Source organism: Terrapene carolina, unplaced genomic scaffold (genome assembly GCF_002925995.2).
Source record: "Terrapene carolina triunguis isolate 2854851 unplaced genomic scaffold, T_m_triunguis-2.0 Scaffold998, whole genome shotgun sequence".
Lineage (NCBI taxonomy): Eukaryota > Metazoa > Chordata > Testudines > Emydidae > Terrapene > Terrapene triunguis.
The window spans coordinates 940,602-960,051 of NW_020665349.1; the positions used below are offsets into that span (position 1 = coordinate 940,602).

General features: G+C 45.5%; 1 protein-coding gene across 1 annotated transcript in view; it reads left to right on the forward strand.

Annotated features, from left to right (window-relative positions):
- VCP (valosin containing protein) overlaps nt 1-19,450 on the forward strand; it is a 32,348-nt gene that overhangs the window by 635 nt on the left and 12,263 nt on the right. Inside the window, exons 2-6 of the mRNA XM_026661295.1 lie at nt 8,477-8,588; nt 9,000-9,172; nt 12,787-12,929; nt 16,013-16,143; nt 18,918-19,049. Coding sequence (XP_026517080.1) covers nt 8,477-8,588; nt 9,000-9,172; nt 12,787-12,929; nt 16,013-16,143; nt 18,918-19,049 — 691 coding nt within the window. The remainder of the gene's footprint in view (nt 1-8,476; nt 8,589-8,999; nt 9,173-12,786; nt 12,930-16,012; nt 16,144-18,917; nt 19,050-19,450) is intronic.

A 19,450-nucleotide genomic window follows, 5' to 3' on the forward strand; every position in this document is an offset into this window, starting at 1 on the left:
CGCCCGCCCGCGCCTGGCTGCCCCTGCCCCTCGGTGCACTTCCTGCTGCTCCAGAAACGCCGAGTCATGTGGGTACAAGATGGTGGGGCGCTCCGGCTCCTGCCCCTCCGCCGTCTCCGCCCCCAGGCCGCCTCTTCTCCGCTTACACCTCGGGGGGGGGGTCCCCCCTCTTCTGAATGAGAAATCAGCCTCATTGGGGCCATTAGTAAACGGAGTCCTCCAGGGGCGAGGGCTCGCCCTCGGCCTGCTGGGCAGCGAGCCCTCCCACCGCTTCATGTTCATCTGGTTCTTTCCACCTCTTGGCACTGAATTCTGAAGACACCCTGGACTCCGGGATAGTGTAGCCCAGCGGCGCTCACCCTTTCCAGACCACTGTTCCCCTTTCCGGAGTCTGATTTGTCTTGCGTACCCCCAAGTTTCACCTCACTGAAAACCTCCTGGCTTACAAAACCAGACATACAAATGCAAAAGTGGCACCGCACACTATTAGTGGGAAATTGCTGACTTTCTCCTTTTACCAGATAATTATAAAATCAATTGGAATATAAATATTGCACTTATATTTCAGTGTCAAGTATATAGAGCAGTATAAAGTCATTATCTGTATGAAATTTTAGGTTGTACTGATTTTGCTAGTGCTTTTTAATATAGCCTGATGCAAAACTAGACAAATATCTAGATGAGTTGATGTATTCCCTGGAAGACCTCTGCGTACCCCCAACGGTACATGTACCCCTGCTTGAGAACCATTGGCATACCCCTTGGGAACCCACAGGACAGCAGTTGTGGGAAGGTTTTGGTTTTTAGACTGTTAGGGCATAGAAGGAAATGGCAGATTTTTGGGAAGTTGATGGCCATCAGCACCTCCAACCAAAATACCACAGACTAAAAAATCATACTGATTGTCCTAAAAACAAATTCAGAGTAACCAGATAGATGGAAATGGGAACCAGGGTGGATTTGATTTAAATCACTAGTCAGGAAGACTCGATTTAACCATGGATTTCTACGTAAAAGTGCATTCTTGTTGGTTGTTATACCCTTAATACATATTCTTCACAACTCAGAGATAGATGTAGGTTTCATTTTTAGAAGGTACACGCTATACATTTTTAAAATGATTTATTTTGAAAACTTTTCGGATTAGTTTTACAGCTATATCAGAAAACGAATGATTTTTGATTATTTTATTTACCAAAGGTAATTGAAGCAGATATTTATGAAGTCATTGGGAAGTGAACTATCTCCAATTCAAGGGGTTAATCATTAATATTTGGAGGATTGCTTGCCATGTTGTAATAGGAGGAGAACATCACCAGACAGACATTTAAATTGTTTTATTTAACTAAAACAACAACGTTATGTATTGTTTTTTTTTTCTTCAACAGCAAACATAATATTTTAACAAAACAAGCATATACATTTCTGAATTTTGTTAAACATTCAAGTTTTTAAAAATCAGGTTTGTTTTTGTTAAAATTATTTTTAACTAAAATAGTTAAATGAAATATTAAAAAAAAACAAATTAAATTGACTATGTCAGCCAGGTCAACATGAGAAACTTAAAATATTGACTTCTGCAGCTAACTCAGTCATCTTCATCTTTATTTTCCTGTTTGTTCATAATCTGGAAAAGAAAAACAAGCTTTCCTGCTTTTTCAGGTCCCAAACGATTTTTCAATTTGGAATGAATTAATCCAAAGGAAGAAAATATTCTTTCTACACCGGCAGAAGAAGCTACTGCTGTTAAAAGGTTTCAGAGTGGTAGCTGTGTTAGTCTGTATCAGCAAAAATGAGGAGTCCTAGTGGCACCTTAGAGACTAAGAAATTTATTTGGGCATAAGCTTTCGTGGGCTAAAACTCACTTCATTAGATGCACGGAGTGAAAAATACAGTACTGCTTACTGTATTTTTCACTCAGTGCATCTGATGAAGTGGGTTTAGCCCACAAAAGCTTATGCCTAAATAAATTCGATAGTCTCTAAGGCCTGGTCTACACTGGGGGGGATCAATCTAAGTTACACAACTTCAGCTACGTGAATAACATAGCTGAAGTCAACGTACTTAGATCTACTTACCACAGTGTCTTCACTACGGTAGGTCGACTGTTGACGCTCCCCCGTTGACTCCGCCTATGCTTCTCGCTCTGGTGGAGTACTGGAGTTGACGGGAGAGCGCTCAGCGGTCGATTTATCGCGTCTTCACTAGATGCGATAAATCGACCCCCCCATTGGACTGATCGCTCCAGAGGTAAGTGTAGACATGCCCTAAGGTGCCACAAGGACTCCTCGTTTTTGCTGTTAAAAGTGAGATTATCACTTCAACAACATCTCTGAATCCAAGTGTTTAAGTGACTTCCACCAGTTCACTGGTTTGACTTTCTTTAAAACATCATCGGCAAACATATATTTCTTGAGTGCTTCTTATTCCCAAACTGGGTCTCTTTTACAGCCTGCTGCCATTATAGGTTTTTTCTTCTAGCGAGAGAATGGTATGGTAGATCTCAAATCAATGAAGGCTACACTCAGAAAAAGCTCCAGACTTCTGGAATATGCTGCTCAAACAGTTTCACTTTTGTTTCTACTGCCTGTCCCTCCCTTCTCACAGTTATCTCCAGACTTCTTCTCCTTGTCCAGATCTATTCTGCCCCCAACAACCTTCTATTCATTGAACTTTTTGAAACTTTGCACTTTTAGAGAGAGGTAAGGGATTGACTCTGTGTACACAAATTTGCAGAGGGACAAGAGGGTTGAGGTCTGTTATTTCTCACCTATATATATTTTAAAACATTTTTGCTGTTAATAAGCATGTTATCTCTGGAGACACAAATCCACAGTTTGAGAACTGCAAAACGAAGCATCTCTGATGGTATCTTCTAGACTGAGCACTGAGTCCCATGGGTAGATAGAAAGATTAACCGAAATAATCTCTACAGAAACCCCTGGAACCCCATAAGATTGGGTCCCTAATCCATGAACTATTGGAACTCATTTACAAAACTTTTCTTAAACATTACATGAATATATTGTCTCATATTATAGAATTAGAATTTATGATCCCTATTCCATGATGAGATATCTTTGAGCTATAATGTATCTTAATGAAAACTATCTTTAGATAGGTTTTTTCCTCAAAAAGCATTTTATCAAAAAAAAATCCAATTATTTTTTTAGAAAAATCATTGATTTGTTTCCACCCTGATGGGAACTGACCATCTGGTAATGGGCTCCAGTTGTACTGTTCCAAATGACACCTCAGCAAGATAGCTGCCATCAGCAGGCAGCTTTAAGGAAAAATTGTGTTCCTTATTTTTATAAATACCTGGGGAAAGTGCTAACTTGCAGCACAAACATTCTGGCTCAATCTATTATGAAACTGACCTCTCCCTCAGTACCTGTCAGCAGCAGGTCCATCTGAATCAGTGCCAAAACCAGTTTAACTACTAGCGTAGAGGGGGCAAAACTCCTATCAGACTCATTGCAGAAACGTGAGTATCAATCAGATTTTCCAGCACAGGTGCCCATCTATGTTAGCAGTAATTGTCAGCAGCAAGTCAGTTTCCTAACGTGGATGGGCCCTCAGACCCAAGCATAGTTGGTTCTTGCATCCTGAGGATTATGTTGTCACAAATATGCTAATCAGTACTATAGGTTCCTCTCTGTCCCTGCTCATTCATGCTGTGTACCAAAGTACATGGGCATCGGGTTTCATCACAAGTTAAAGCAGCAGGAGCTTTAACACAGGGAACGGATTAAGTGGCATAGACTGTAAAGCTTGTTTTCTTGGCAGACAGGAGACTTGGGAAGTTTCCCTTATAAAGGAAGGAAAGCAGTCTTTATGGATTGGGGCAGGAAAATACTGTGGGTGAGTGTTAGTGCTGGGATTTCTCATCTCAATTGGACCTGTGGACTGGGGAACATGTCCTGACTTCTGGACTGTATTGAAGAGAGAGATTGAAGCATGCCGTGGACTCTGCATTTTAATCTAAACCCCTCAAAAGTACAGTAAAACTTAACATTACATATCTGTCTCGTGGGTCTGTGTAAAAAAAAAAAAAAAAAAAAGAGGGACTGATCCATTTTCACTGGGCTCTCTAGTCTTAAGGACCTCGTCAAATTCTCCTTTCCAGCCTAAGTAACTTTCATCTTTTTCACTCTCATCTGTAACTACCATGTAGCCCTCTAAACACCCTAGTTCCTTTCTCTGGACCTGTTCATTGTCAGCAGTACCTCTAAGGTGAAATGACTGAAACTGGCCCCGCTAGACTAGATGAGCATACGCCACTGTTTGGAATAATGTCTTCTATTTTTAATGCCCTCAAGCCTCTCGTTGCTATAAGTGCTGCAGACAGACAGCTTCTTCTGTCCATTAGACCAGAGGTTCCCAAACTTTTCTCACTGCGTACCCCCTTCCAGATCTGCCAGCTACTTCCGTACCCCCACCCTTCTCATCACGGATACTTGGTGTGGTTTTCTTAACTCTACCTGTCTTTAGCCATCTGTTCATATTTCATGGTTAGGTACGATATAGTGCAGGGGTCGGCAACCTTTCAGAAGTGGTGTGCCGAGGCTTCATTTATTCACTCTAATTTAAGGTGCCAGTAATACATGTTAATGTTTTTAGAAGGTCTCTTTCTATACGTCTATAATATATAACTAAACTATTGTTGTATGTAAGTAAATAAGATTTTTTTTAAATGTTTAAGAAGCTTCATTTAAAATTAAATTAAAATGCAGAGCTCCCCGGACCGGTGGGCAGGACCCGGGCAGTGTGAGGGCCACTGAAAATCAGCTCGCGTGGGCGCACGTGCCATAGGTTGCCTACCCCGATACAGTGTAACAAATACAACTAAAAAAACACCTCCAACTGTGTTCTGAGCCCAGTTAGGCTGGGCAGCTGAACCCACGCGGAATAGTGATTGGCAGTGAGGGCTCGGTATGTCAGCGGATTTGTGTTCTCTTTGGTACATCTTGAAATAAATTAATTACTGTATTTGATATAACACATTCCCACGAAGTTTTAAAGCTTCGTCTGAGTAGCTTATTATGAAAATGCAATAAATAAAATGCACCATTACACAATTTCTTCTGTGTGCACCCAGGGGTATGTGTACCACAGTTTGGGAACTCTGCATTAGACTCTTTCCTCTAAGATCCTGCAAGTTCAAAGCTCTTTAACAGATCTTTTGCCTCTTGTGAATTAACTTATATTTATCCAGGCTAGGTGTCACCTGCCATTGGATTGCTCATTTGCCCAGTGTGTTTAACTCCAACAGAAGTTTCTCACAGTTTTCCATAGCTTTTTAATTCACAGAAGAACTTGCTTATAGTTTCAGCTCACTGTCCATTTCCTCCTCCATTTCACTAATAATTGTGCAACGCTGGACTACCACCAGCCCCCAGGCTCACCTCTCCACCCTCAGAGGCAGCGATTCACAATGCCATTTCCTGTTAATTCAACTTCTTAAGTCATGTATGAGGAACCTTATCAAGAGACAGATTTTGTCCAGTAGGTGTGATTTACATTTGAAACGCGTAATGAGTTTGGGAGGAATGATTATTGCTTTGTAGAATCTGTGCTGCCTTCACTCCCTGAGGTTATAGGTTACTTTTAAAAACATTGTGTTAGTTACTTCTTAGACTTGCCATCAGTTCCCTCAGTATCAAGGCCAAGATCTTCTAGTTTCTGACATCCGGGGTTTCCCTTGACTCTAGCTTTAAAGCTGGGCCACTAAGTTAATGACTTTCCAATCTACAAGAGCGGTGCTGTTTATAAGGACCTTGCATCTCCTTGTGTATACCTGCTGTTTCACCCAGAGGATCCTATCTTGCCTGATGACTTATAGGTTTTGAGTTTCTTATATTGCTCTGTTACCTCCTCATGGGAAACCTGAGTCCTTTAGAACTCTTCCAAGGCTGTTTTGTTGGTCATCAGTTCCTCCTAGAGCCACACCCACAGCCTTTCTGTTTAAAGCCTGCCTGGGTAATTGCACACCGCACTTTACTCTGTGTGGACATTCATTAATCCCTTTCCTCATGAGATAGGACATGAGAGCCCTATTCTACAGCTGGGGAAAGGCAGATACAGAGGTGAAAGTGACTTACCCAGGGCCACACAAGTCTATGGAAAGATGCATGCTTCCTGACTCGAGTTTGTGTTTTCCTTTAGGGCAGTACTGCCTCTCTGGTTATTCTGAATTTGCCTCTTAGCTGTAAACTGCTTGTCACAGCATACTTGTGCTCAAGCTGGATTTCCAAACAGTTCCCAGATAAGGCAGCTGCCTCCTGTTATCCCTGTGCTCTCTTCTCTGAAGTGGCAGGGAGGGGCCAGTGCTGCATAGTTGTCCGCTCAGCAAGAACTCTGTCATCACTACACTGAAATCACATTGCATGTGCTTACCACTTGTCTGCATGTCACTGTAACGTTTTTCTTAAAGATCCAGTGAACATGCAAAACAAAGCAATTGATCATCTGTAGGCAACGTTCCCTGGGAATGTTAATGCAGAACACTGCACCCGCTTGTTCTGCTCGCCACCTCCCCCAAGGTTTGCTCTCTTAAAACTGTTGTTTGTTGCCCCCAAAGGAGTAACATACAGCCTAATTGTGCAGCCATCAGTGTTGTCCAGTGGAACCCCTCTGCTCCCACCTGTGTTAACACTGGCATATTACTAAGGAGAAAGTGAAGAGTTGCCTCTTTGTTGGAACCAAACCAACCTGCTCTTAATATTCATCACTCCCGTATGGTATCTCTAAACTGTCCACTTGTGCCAGGGAGCAGTTAAAATGCTCTGCTGATGCTGTACCAGAACAGCTTGCAACTTCTGCAAGCTCTTAAATGATCACTTGGTTCAAATTCATACTTAAAAAGCACTTTAAAAATGTCTTCAGCATTTTTTGCTCTTCAGTTTACTCAGTTTGGGCAATGAAAACTATCAGTTTCATTTCTTGGTGGGTAGTAGCATAAAGCTGCAATGTTCGGTGTTTGAATGCTGCAGGGAAATGTTTACATCCAAACAAAACTGTTTTCATGGACACTTAAAACTAGGGGTGGGCAAAGTTTTTGGCCCAAGGGCCACATCTTGGAATAGAAGTTGTATGGCAAGCCATATGAATGCTCACGAAGTTGGGGTGTGGGAGGGGGTGCGGGTTCTGGTTTGGGGGGTGGGGCCAGAAATGAGGAGTTCAGGGTGTGGGAGGGGGCTCCGGGCTGGAGAGGGGGGTGCGGGCTCTGGCATGGGGCTATGGGTGAGGAGTTTGGGGTGTAGGAGGGTGCTCTGGGCTGGGACTGAGGGGTTTGGAGGGTGGGAGGGGGATCAGGACAGGGGGTTGGGGTGCAGGCTCTAGCGGGGGGTCTGGGCTCGGGGGTGGGACTGGGGATGAGGGGTTTGGGGTGAAGGAGGGTGCTCCAGGCTGGGATTGAGGGATTTGGAGGGCGGGAGGGGGATCAGGGCTGGGGCAGGCGGTTGGGGCGTGGCTCAGGGGGGCAGGCTCCAGACAGCGCTTACCTCAAGTGGCTCCCAGAAGCAGCGGCATGTCCCTTCTCTGGCGGAGGCGCAGCCAGGCAGCTCTGCACGCTGCCCCGTCTACAGGCACTGCCCCTGTAGCTCTCATTGGCTGCAGTTCCAGGCTAATGGGAGCTGTGGGGGCAGCGTGCAGAGCGGAGCCCACTGGCTGTCCCTGCACGTAGGAGCCGGCGGGGGACCATGCCGCAGAAGCATGGAGCGGCCCCAGACCCTGCTCCCCAGTGGGAGCTCAGGGGGCCGGCTTAAAACGGCTGGCGGGCCGGATCCAGCCCGCGGGCCGTAGTTTGCCCACCCCTGCTTAAAACTATTCATAAACATGTGATTAGGTTTGTTAGTTTTACCTGACAGACCTCAGTGGGCTAAACTCGTCTGAATTGGGGAATTGTAACATTGCCCTGTAACTCCTTGCTCTGGCTCACAACTGCCGATGCCCTGGCCTCCAATGTCAGTTTATTTCAATGGTAAATATGTCTTCACTTCAATTAAAAAAAAAAAACCTCCTTGTGTGTGATCTGGGATTTGTGACCAAATAGATTCCACCCTCCTGGACATTTCTATGGGATTGTTAAGCCCACAATTTGCATATGAGTGCTGGTGATTGTCTTGCTACTGTGTCTTCGTTTTTAGGCAAGAGCCATTCCAGGAAGGAACATCTCCATTGTCTTCTTTTTCATAAATATCTTCAAAGCTATTTTAGTTCAAGGCTCCCGCGTTAGCCAAAATCACTTTCTTACAGAACTTAATTCTGCCCTCTCTCTTTGCTCTCCGTGTAGAACTGAACCAGTTGCACTCAAGAAGAGAATTGTATTTTGTCTCTCAGGCGGGTGTAGTTTGTAAAAGAGAAGGTAGCCAAGGAAGTTTTTAATGTGTGTAGACAATGGAGACCAAAGCAGGGTTTGCCCGGAAGGGGAGGAGCAGCATTACCCAGACTCAGCAGTTCTGTTTCTTTCCAGTTCTAAAGCGGACGACTTATCTACCGCAATTCTAAAGCAGAAGAACAGGCCCAATCGGTTAATTGTCGATGAAGCCATCAATGAGGACAACAGTGTTGTATCGCTCTCCCAGGTGTGTCTCAATTAAAGTTAAGAACTGTGTACTTAATATGCAGACTTTCAGTGTCCTTTACCCTGAAGCTCACTATTAGGCCATTGTTGAACATGCTACAAGAATGTAAAGATTATATAGAAAGCCATGAGGAAACAGCAGATGGGCTGTGATGGGTGAAAATGGTTTCTTATAGGTCTCTTGGCTGTAAGACTTCTGAGCAATTATCATGGTTCTCTAATGATGCTAGCGTTCAAGCAGGAGGCCTTGGCCTTGCCCCAGGATAGGCAATTGTGGGATCCCATATCTCTTCATGGCTCACTCAACACTACTATTACCAGGGTGTAGCACTTCGGGGTCAGGTTGCTGTCTTCCAAACACTTACATTCTGGCCTTGTCAAATGCATGGTCTAATTCTGTCACTGTTCACAGGCAAAAATGGATGAATTGCAGCTGTTCAGAGGAGACACAGTTCTGCTAAAAGGAAAGAAGAGGCGAGAAGCAGTCTGCATTGTCCTGTCAGATGATACCTGCTCAGATGAGAAGATTCGCATGAATAGGGTTGTTCGTAACAACCTGAGAGTGCGCCTTGGTGATGTGATCAGGTGAGGTCTGCTTTGCTAGCTTGGTGCATCTTCCTGGATTTGTTCAGCTGGTTCTGAACTAATTCAGTCAGCAATGGAGATTGGGATTGTAGCAAGTGTTTAGTTACCTTTCAGGGTAGTTCTAAGAAGCGGTGCCTCTTAAAAGAGAATGGCCTGTAGCTGGAGTCTAAAATGTGCTGCTAGCTATATGACTATTCCTAAGACCGATACAGGGGAACTGTGTTCTGTGGACTACAAGAGGGGTTTTCAAAAGAGCTCAGGTGATTTTAGGAGGACAAGTTCCATCTCTAAATCTCTTAGCTGTCTTTGAAAATCCCACCCCACAATCTCTCTTCTCCCTAAATGTTACGTTTGACTGTTGCATAGTTTAAGCCTATATCTTTTCACAATCTGACTATTAGTAGAAATGGTAATGGTAATTTCAGTGAAAAGGGATATTGTGTTTCCCCATAGTGTCTGTAGCTTAGGCATTGAACTTTTGCATGAGAAGCAGAAGTTGATATTGTTTGGAAACAAAAGTAAAAGTGACTAATCTGTTTTCATTGTCAAAGCTGCGTGAAAAGTGAAACAATCAAATAGCATAAGCAATGAAAAATGAAAATTCCATTTTAATCTGAGGAGTTAGCAACTCATGCAAACGTGTTGTGTGAGTCCTGCTGCTTGAGACTTCTAAAAAGTAGAGTGAGCTAGAGCTATAACATGCATCATAGGGAACAGTCTTGCACTGACTTGAGGGAGATGAACTAGATTACTTAACAGAGGGAAAACCTGTAAATGGCTCTAAATCACAGCAATGTCCTTTTGTGTGGACAAGTTGTGGAGGGCAAGCTGCTGCTGCAGCAACTGAGTTGGCTCCTAATCCAGCACTCCCCAAATGTTGGGTGGACATCTGAGGCTCCTGTTGCTTGCACAGGATTTTCAGGAGTGAGATCTAGATTCATAGATTCTAGGACTGGAAGGGACCTTGAGAGGTCATCGAGTCGAGTCCCCTGCCCTCATGGCAGGACCAAATACTGTCTAGACCATCCCTGATAGACATTTATCTAACCTACTCTTAAATATCTCCAGAGATGGAGATTCCACAACCTCCCTAGGCAGTTTATTCCAGTGTTTAACCACCCTGACAGCAACTTTTTCCTAATGTCCAACCTAGACCTCCCTTGCTGCAGTTTAAGCCCATTGCTTCTTGTTCTATCCTTAGAGGCTAAGGTGAACAAGTTTTCTCCCTCCTCCTTATGACACCCTTTTAGATACCTGAAAACTGCTATCATGTCCCCTCTCAGTCTTCTCTTTTCCAAACTAAACAAACCCAATTCTTTCAGCCTTCCTTCATAGGTCATGTTCTCAAGACCTTTAATCATTCTTGTTGCTCTTCTCTGGACCCTCTCCAATTTCTCCACATCTTTCTTGAAATGCGGTGCCCAGAACTGGACACAATACTCCAGTTGAGGCCTAACCAGAGCAGAGTAGAGCGGAAGAATGACTTCTCGTGTCTTGCTCACAACACACCTGTTAATACATCCCAGAATCATGTTTGCTTTTTTTTGCAACGGCATCACACTGTTGACTCATATTTAGCTTGTGGTCAACTATAACCCCTAGATCCCTTTCTGCCATACTCCTTCCTAGACAGTCTCTTCCCATTCTGTATGTGTGAAACTAATTGTTCTTCAGACTCTGCAAAATATATTTTTTGGTACCTTTGCAGAGGACTGAGGTACTTTCTAATGGAGTACCCCAAAGTGGCATGCTTTGAACAGCACATGGGAAAAGGTGAAATCTGAGCTGTCAGGCTGTGTAGCTATGATACTGGATTGAAAGTAAAGATGGGTTCGTAGGGGTATTGAGTAGAGTACATAGCTGATGTTTACAGCTGTAACAATTACTTATGACATGACTATTCCTCATAACCCAGTAGCTCCTCTCATAGATCATTCATTTCGTACCTCCTAAAATTTCAAATAAATTCCTTCTCTGTACAGCATTTGCTAACATGGTGTATAAAAGGTGCTGTGCAAAGCAGGGCTTGAAAACAGTCAGGTGAACAGTAGGACACACTGTAGGTGCAAGCTTCCTCTAAGTGAAATTGACAAGTCTCTTGTCACTTGGCGATTCTAGTGAGATCTTCGTTTCACAGCTGCTCAGAAGCTTTCGCCAAAGTTATTAGCAGCAGGAGCTCAGTTTTCTGGTGTTGGGGTCAGGAAGAGAGGGATTTTCTCTGCCCTGTTTATAGCCTTGCCAGCAGCAGCTGCTTGTTAAAATAAAAAGTAGTCGTTGAGTCTTCAAGCTGCCCAGAATGTTACCTGCACACATTAGGGCACCCCACCTTTTCCCAGTCCATAGGGCTCCAGGCGAAAAGCACCTGGCCTTCGTAGGGCTCATGGCCACCCGTACCCAATTCGTAGGGCTCAGGGTGTAACTAACCTGGTCAATGTAAGCACCCATACCCTTTCCCAATCCGTAGGGCTCCGGTGTATACTACTTCTGCAGGACCTTTTACCAGTGAAAGAGCCTTACATAGTAATATCCCAATCCTCTGTTTATTAACAATTACCACGCAGAGTATACAGTAAGCATACAATGCCATGCTCACCAATCCTGATCATGGAGGTGGACTTTCCCTGTTAACCAGGCAAGGCTGGTCTCATCTGGGTCCTAGTTGCTGCACATCACGGTCGTGTAGAGGATTATTAACAGCTCTGATCTTAGGCCGAGTCTTGGGGGTGAGATCTTCTTCTTCTTCTTCTCTTCCCAGCCGGTCTCCTTCTTGGACCCCAGTTTATATAGTGAAACTTGAGTCCTGCGTAGCTATACCTTAACCAGTCTAACCAATGCTAACATATTGTAACATAATTCTCTGACCAATTATATCCCACTACCCTAATTAACTTACACTTAGCAAAATTAATTGTACAGCAGACAGAAACAATTAAAGAACCAAACAGAGACCATACAGGTAAACAATAGGGAAGTGGGGACCATAATGACAAAACAATAAAGAAATGAGGATTTCACAACCACACCTATTGATAAGTGATTTCTTGCCAGACAGATGCTATTAAACTAAGTGTTCTTTAGCCACCTTAAGATGTGTTTCTGTATCTGGTGATAGTGGGGGCCATTAGGACGGGGTCTCCTTCTTAACAGCCGGATATGACATTGTTTTAATGTAATTTAGATGGAATGTGTGAATGTGACTTCCTGCTTCTCAGCTAATGGCTGCTGCTCGCTGCTCTTTTAATCTGGCTGCAGACCAAGGCTTTAGGCCTTACAAGAATGCACTAGGTAATAACTGGGGCAGTGGCTGGATACTTGTCCACTTCACTCTGCTGCTTGGGAAGGAGGCTCTGAAAGAACCAGGTTTGGGAAGCAGCTCTCTTTTCCAGCAGTCATGGTGGGAAGGGTGGAGAGGAACAGAGGAAAATGAGCAGAGTGAAGGACAAGCCCTAGTATGGGTGTCAGGGGAGCTCTTCACATACTCATAGAGCAGGGTGGATGCACCCTGGGGTTTTCATCCTGGCATTGGGAGTCCCTGTATTTTGTGCCTGCCTTTCCAGGCCCTGTGTATAAGAATGAAATGCGTTGTAGCTTACTGGAATCTGCTTGTGTTTCAGCATCCAGCCCTGCCCAGATGTGAAGTATGGCAAACGCATACATGTGTTACCGATTGATGACACAGTGGAAGGGATCACAGGGAACCTGTTTGAGGTCTACCTCAAACCATACTTCCTGGAAGCATATAGACCAATCAGAAAAGGTAATGACACCTACCCCTAAAATCAGGGGGAAAGATAAAAGATTGTGACACACTTTGTAAGGAGACTGACCATAAGGAGAAGAGCTCCAGAAACTTGCCTGGATCTGTACATGGCATTAGGGTAGCTTGAGTCTGACTGGTGTTTTTGTGATTAAGAGTATGTCTACACTGCAGTTAGACACTCACGGCTGGCCCATGCCAGCTGGCTCAGGCTAAGGCGCGGTTTAATTGCAGTGTGAACGTCTGGGGTCGGGCTGAAGGCCCCTGCGAGGTGGGCTGCAGCCTGAGCTCGAAAGTCTATACTGCAATGAAACAGCCATGCAGTCCGAGCCCTGGGTGCCCGAGTCAGCTGGCATGTTCCAGCCGTGGGGGTTGTTTGCAGTGTAGACGTACCTCCAGTCCTACCGTGCCTGGTCTCACTTCCACCACTGAGGAGCAAGTAAGTTGCCAGCTGCTGGCTGACGCAGAGCAGCATAATGGTCCTCTAGTCACAGGGTTTGTGTGGCTCTACAACTGCTTTTGGTGCACGTGCAAGAGAGGATCATAAAAGGCTGGGGTGAGGCTGGGGAGAATCTTGTTAGACTAACTTTTTTTTTATGGGATTACAGGGTGGTTTGATAAAGGTAATGGTGTTGACACAATATTGTTAGGCTTCTTTGATTTTGTACTTCACAACATTTTGATTAAGAAACTAGAATGATATAAAATCAACATGGTACACACTAAATGGATTAAAAACTGGTTAACTGGCAGGTCTCAATGTAATTGTAAATAGGGGATCGTAATTGTTGACTTGGTGTGTTTGTAGTGGGTCCCGCAGCAACTGGTTCTTGGCTGCACACTATTTAACACTTCTCCCAGGTCATTGATAAAAAACATCAAGTGATCACTGATAAAGTTTGCAGATGACACACTGGTTGGGAGAGTAGTAAATAAGGAAGAGGGCAGGTCAGTGCTACAGAGTGATCTGGATCTCTTGGGAAGCAGGGCATTAGCAAACAGTAAGCGTTTCCGTATGACCAAATCTGAAGTTGTCTGTCGAAGAACAAAGAACACAGGCCAGACTTGCAGGATGGGGGACTCTATCCTGGAAAGCAGTAGTTGTGCAAAAGAATTGGAGTTTCTGGTGGATAATCAGCTGAACATCAACTCCTAGTGCAACACTGGTCAAAAGGGTTAATGTGAACCTGGGATGAATAAACAAGGAAGTACCTTCATGGGGAACAGAAACTTGATAATAGATGGCTCTTCAGTCTACAGACAAAGGCAGAACAAGAGCCAATGGCTGGAGGTTGAAGCCAAACAAATTCAGACTAGAAATAAGGTACACATGTTTAACAGTGAGGGTAATTAACCATTGGAACAACTGACCAAGGGTTGTGGTGGATTCTCCATGACTAGCAATTGTTAAATCAAGATTGGATGTTTTTCTAAAAGCTCTGCTTTAGCCCAAACATGAATTAATTCAGGGAAGTCTTAAGGCTGATATTATAAAGGAGGTCAGACTAGATCAGCGGTTCTCAAACTGTGGGTCGGGACCCCAAATGGGGTCGCCAGGGCTGGCGTTAGACTTACTGTGGCCCAGGGCCAAAGCCGAAACCCAGCCACACCCTCCTCCCTTCCTCCCTCCCCCCACCGCATTTAGGGCTGAAGCCCGAGCCGCACTGCCCAAGGCCAAAGCCCGAGGTCTTCAGCCCTGGGTGGCAGGGCTCAAGTTACAGGCCCCCACACCTGGGTCTGAAGCCCTTGGGCTTTGCTCCCCTCCCCCCACCCAGGGTGGTGGGGCTGGGGCTTGGGCTTTTCCCCTTCTCCGCCCGGGGCAGCAGGTCGGGCAGGCTCAGGCTTCAGTCCTGGCTCCTGGGGTCTTGTAGCAAGTTTTGTTGTCAGCAGGGGGTCATAGTGCAATGAAGTTTGAGACCCGCCGGACTAGATGATCCCAGTGGTCCCTTCTCATCTTCTAATCAAGCCAAGGGATCAGAGAAGGGAATATGTCAAACTAAGAGATCTGGCCAGTCAGGTTTTCACCCCTGTGGTAGGCACTGCACAGAGCTAAGTGCCTTTTGAATGGGGAATTGTCCTGCTCTGGGATCCAGAGCTTCCCACTTCTCCTGGCTGCTTCTGGTGCTGCTGGCGAAGAGTCCCCCCTTCCCTGGCCAGTGCTGACAGCTTGGTGGTGGGAGGGGAAGGCCATCTAGGTACCATACTTTCTCTCAAACTCCCATGGAGTGAAGATGCGGAGAGGAAGGGAAAGTGAGAGGGGAGACAGGAGGAGATGAGTGGGTAGGCTGCACTCCCAGGTTTGAAACTTGAACTCTGGCAGTCACTTGTTTTGCTTGCAGGGAAAAAAAATTAGAGGGAGCCTTGGTTGGAGTGACCTTCCTTTCCTCCCCTCTTCCTCTCCAAGTGTAACTGACAGCCAGAAGGAATTTAGTTACCGTGCATTGAGGATGGGGCGCATTGAATTGGTTTCTTTTGGCACTGCATTGTAGTTTTGGAGTTGGGCTTTCTCTCATCCCACTACTAGCCAGTCAGTTTGGCTGATTTTCTTTCTGGGTCTGATTCCCAGTATAGCACCCCTTCCTCTCAGATCTGCAGTGGCACAGGAACTGCAGATCCGAGAGGAAGGGGGTGCTATACTGTGGGAAGACCAGGCGGCCTGTATTGGGGATCTGTAATCACTCACTTTGAGAGCAAGCATGATGCCGTTTGCACCCTGACTTGTGTGGTATTGGTGAAGCCTCTCCCAGGAAGGCATTGGCTGCTCCATAGCCCAGAACTTACCTGTGCAGGTTATTTCACTGTCTTCTGAGTGGAGAACTCTTCTCTCCTCACAGCTGTTGCCCTTATTCCTGATCAAAGCTTTGGAAACGTTAACCACAAGAGGGGCGGTTTGGCATGCTGACACAGTGCATGCTGCGTTTGGAATTAACACAGACAGCACTGGTAAATGGCAGCTACTGGCACCTCTTTTCATTACCAAGTACATGCCGTCTGCCCCATTGGGCCTCTTTGATAGCATGAGGACTCTGACATTGTACATGCTCTGGGAACTGCAGGTCATTGAAATGTGATGGTTCTTCCAGGTGACATCTTCCTTGTGCGTGGAGGGATGCGTGCTGTGGAGTTCAAAGTGGTGGAGACAGACCCAAGCCCTTACTGTATAGTGGCTCCAGATACAGTGATCCATTGTGAAGGAGAGCCCATCAAACGAGAGGTAAGCTGAGCCCAGCACCTGGTTTCTCCCACAGTATCCTTTTTGCAGAAGAGAATCTATTTCTGGGGGGTCTCTGCGTGTTTCTGTCTGTCTCCGGCTTTTAGGCTTGCTGGGCAGATTTTACACTTCCCTTTGGAGCATCTAATAGTAACCACTGTCGGACAATGGTCTGTGTGCTGGAAGCTTACATTCATAACTTTGCTAGACACTACAAATCATGGATTTAATAGACACTGGATTTCTGGCTTAAGACAACAATCTGTAACCCACTAACCCTCTTGTTTTGTCCTATGACTGCAGAGGTGCTAACAGACCACTTCACCTTGAATGGTCTCTTGCAACATACATTAATTACTTATGCTAAACAATTAGTTCCACCTTTATTTAGCTGTGATACTCTTTGGGCTTGTCTACACTTAAAATGCTGCACACTTCAGTGCAGACACCACCTATGCCAACAGGAGGGGTTCTCGTGTCAGCGTAGGTAATCCATGTCCCCGAGAGGCAGTAGCTAGGTTGACAAGAGAATTGTCCTGTCGACCTAGCACTGTCTACACCAGGGGTTAGGTTGGTTTAATTGCGTTGCTTAGGGGTGTGGATTTTTCACGCAGTTATTCCTGCTTAACTTCCTAGTGTAGACTAGGCTTGAGTCTCTTTCCCAGACCTGATGAAGATCTCTGTGTAGCTCAAAAGCTTGTCTCATTTACCAACAGAAGCTGATCCAATCAAAGAGGTTACCTTACTCACCTTGTGTTCTGCTCCTGCAGTTCCTATGGTCTGTAGCAGATAATGTATATGATGTGGCTGACCAAACTCAACTCTTTTCCTGTCAGGGAAAGGAGTGAATGTGGACATTAGAAAAGACTTCCAAAAGTATCTAGTGATTTTTTTTGTGTGCCCAATCTGGGATACCTAAAGGGGGCTGGTTTTTGGAGGGCACTTCCTGTAAATCAGGTGTCTCGGGTTGGGCATCCAAAATTGGAGACACTTCAAAGCACTAGTTCCTCTTGAAAGTCTTGGCCATTCTGCATTTAGGGTAGGAAGCACTGAAGGTACTGGGCATATGGGCCCTGCCATTCATTAGGCGCAGGTGCCTTTTGAAGTCTCATGTAGGAGAATCTAGAGTGTGAGCCCCTGCAGCTGATCGTGTCTGCAGCCACTCACCTAGCTATCTGCTGGAAACCATTCCCATTACTGTAAATAACTACCGCTGAGTACGGTGTCTGAACAGCCACGAGACCTGAAATCCTGCCACTAACATTGTGGGGTTTGAATGTTACACTGATCGTATTAGCTAGAGCTGGCTTTGAACTTTCTGCAGAGTTTGGTGTCTTTACCTTCCATACTGTGTGTGAGTCAGTCCTAAAATAAGAGCCTCTCATGCGGTGTAACTGCCTGTTAGCCAAGGTGCTTTGAGTGCCTTGACTGAAATGTATCTGCCTAATTCCTTAAATTATAGCTAATCCCTGACGTTGGGCTCCCCTGTCTAATTTCATCTCTAGGTTAGCAATACTAGAGGGTTGCATGCTTCGTTGCTTATGTAGACCCAGCTGGCAGATGGTGGGAGGGGCAAGAACACAGCCTTCATCCCTGAACTTAGAGCTCTTTTACAAGAAACTGCCACTAAACCTACATTTGATTAACTTGTCTACGCCGTTGTGCTTTGTTTGGTCAGTTTCATATCAGCTTCCCCTTGACAGTACCCATTTGATGCTGCTTTTCTGACTGTCACCGCAAGCAGTAAGGTTCTTCCCACTGGTGCCTAGAACGTTCCTGAGATTGGACACGTTCTTCAAGTGTCAGACAGAGAAGTGCCGTTGAGCTGAGCGTTGGTTGTCACTTTACTCAGCCAATAAACTGTGGATCTTCAGCCAGGCCTTTAGCTTGTGCCAGAGCCGCTCAGCTCTGAACTGTGCCACGAGAGGAGACACTCCCATAAATGGTCCTTGATGTCATGTAGGAACTTACTGTAAATAGTCCAGGTTTGCTAGTTGGTGATAAGCTCTTCGTGTAGTGACACATCAGGTGCGGTGATACCAAGGCACTTGGATACCACAGTGATGGATGTGGTATAAGAGCTAGAATAGTCTTTGGGGCTAGCATCATAATCTGTTGCTTGGTGCGAACCAACTCCCTCACAAGCCTGAAATGTATTGTATGTGGTAGGAGGCAAAGTACTCGCATATGGATCTAATTCTGGGAAGGACATTGAAAGGGACAAGACCTGGCAGCATCCCTGCTCCCTAGCAGCTGCTGGGTGGCGGGAGGTATTTTAAAAACATTCAAATTTCACTTCTAAATTTGCTGGAGCTCCTCAGCTGGTTCTGTGTAGCCACATCACAGGCTATTGGTCAATGGTCTTCACTGCACAGTTAGATAGCTTACTCAAGAAGCTAGGTTTGTGGTCACGCCATGATTATAGCTTAAGATGAATACTACTTAGCAGTGACATACCCTTTTTGTTCTCTAGAGGGAGTTACGAACATTGCCCCTCTCAGCATCTCACCATTTTACATCTGAGGAGATTAACGCTGAGACGCTGTGACCAGCCCAAGGCCACAGGCAAATCCATTAGAACTGGTTCCCCGTTTTGAGCTACGGACAGTGGCCTGTGTCCTTCCGTAATCCAGTTGGAGGAAAAGAAACTTACAAGTCCTGTGGGGCCCCACTGCTTTCTCCAGCACCTGAGGTCTCCCAGGTCCTGCTTGGCTGAGGAGAATGTTGAACTAAGTCTCTTGTTTCCCTTGTGCACTAATGACTTTCCCTGTTGGCAGGATGAGGAAGAGTCCCTGAATGAAGTGGGCTATGATGACATTGGAGGCTGCCGGAAGCAGCTGGCCCAGATCAAGGAGATGGTGGAGCTTCCGCTCAGACACCCTGCGCTTTTCAAGGCCATAGGTGTGAAGGTAAGGGTCTCCAAGTGCCAAATGAATGATCAGCCTAGCCCAGTGTTTGAAGCTCTGCTGGGATCTTCCTTCTTGGTCCAGCAAGAATTTGGGAGTGTGCTTGGTGCTGGGGGGAAGTAACCTGTGACCTTCCTTGCTGACCACCTGAGTCCCATTGCTGGCCTAGGAAGCTACCTTGGGTGTTCAGGCCACCACTGGTGGGTGCGGAGTGAAAAGCTAGAAGCCGTGGTCTATTGCACAGTGCTTGTCCCTGGAGAGACAGTGATGTGAAGAGCAGAGCCTCGCTTTGGAACAGCCCTGCCACCTATTGGATAGTTCTCGTTTCTGTGTACTGCAGAAAGACTTTAACAGTGTTGATAAGACTGATTGTTGCTGCCTGAACTTGCATCAGAGCTTTGGAG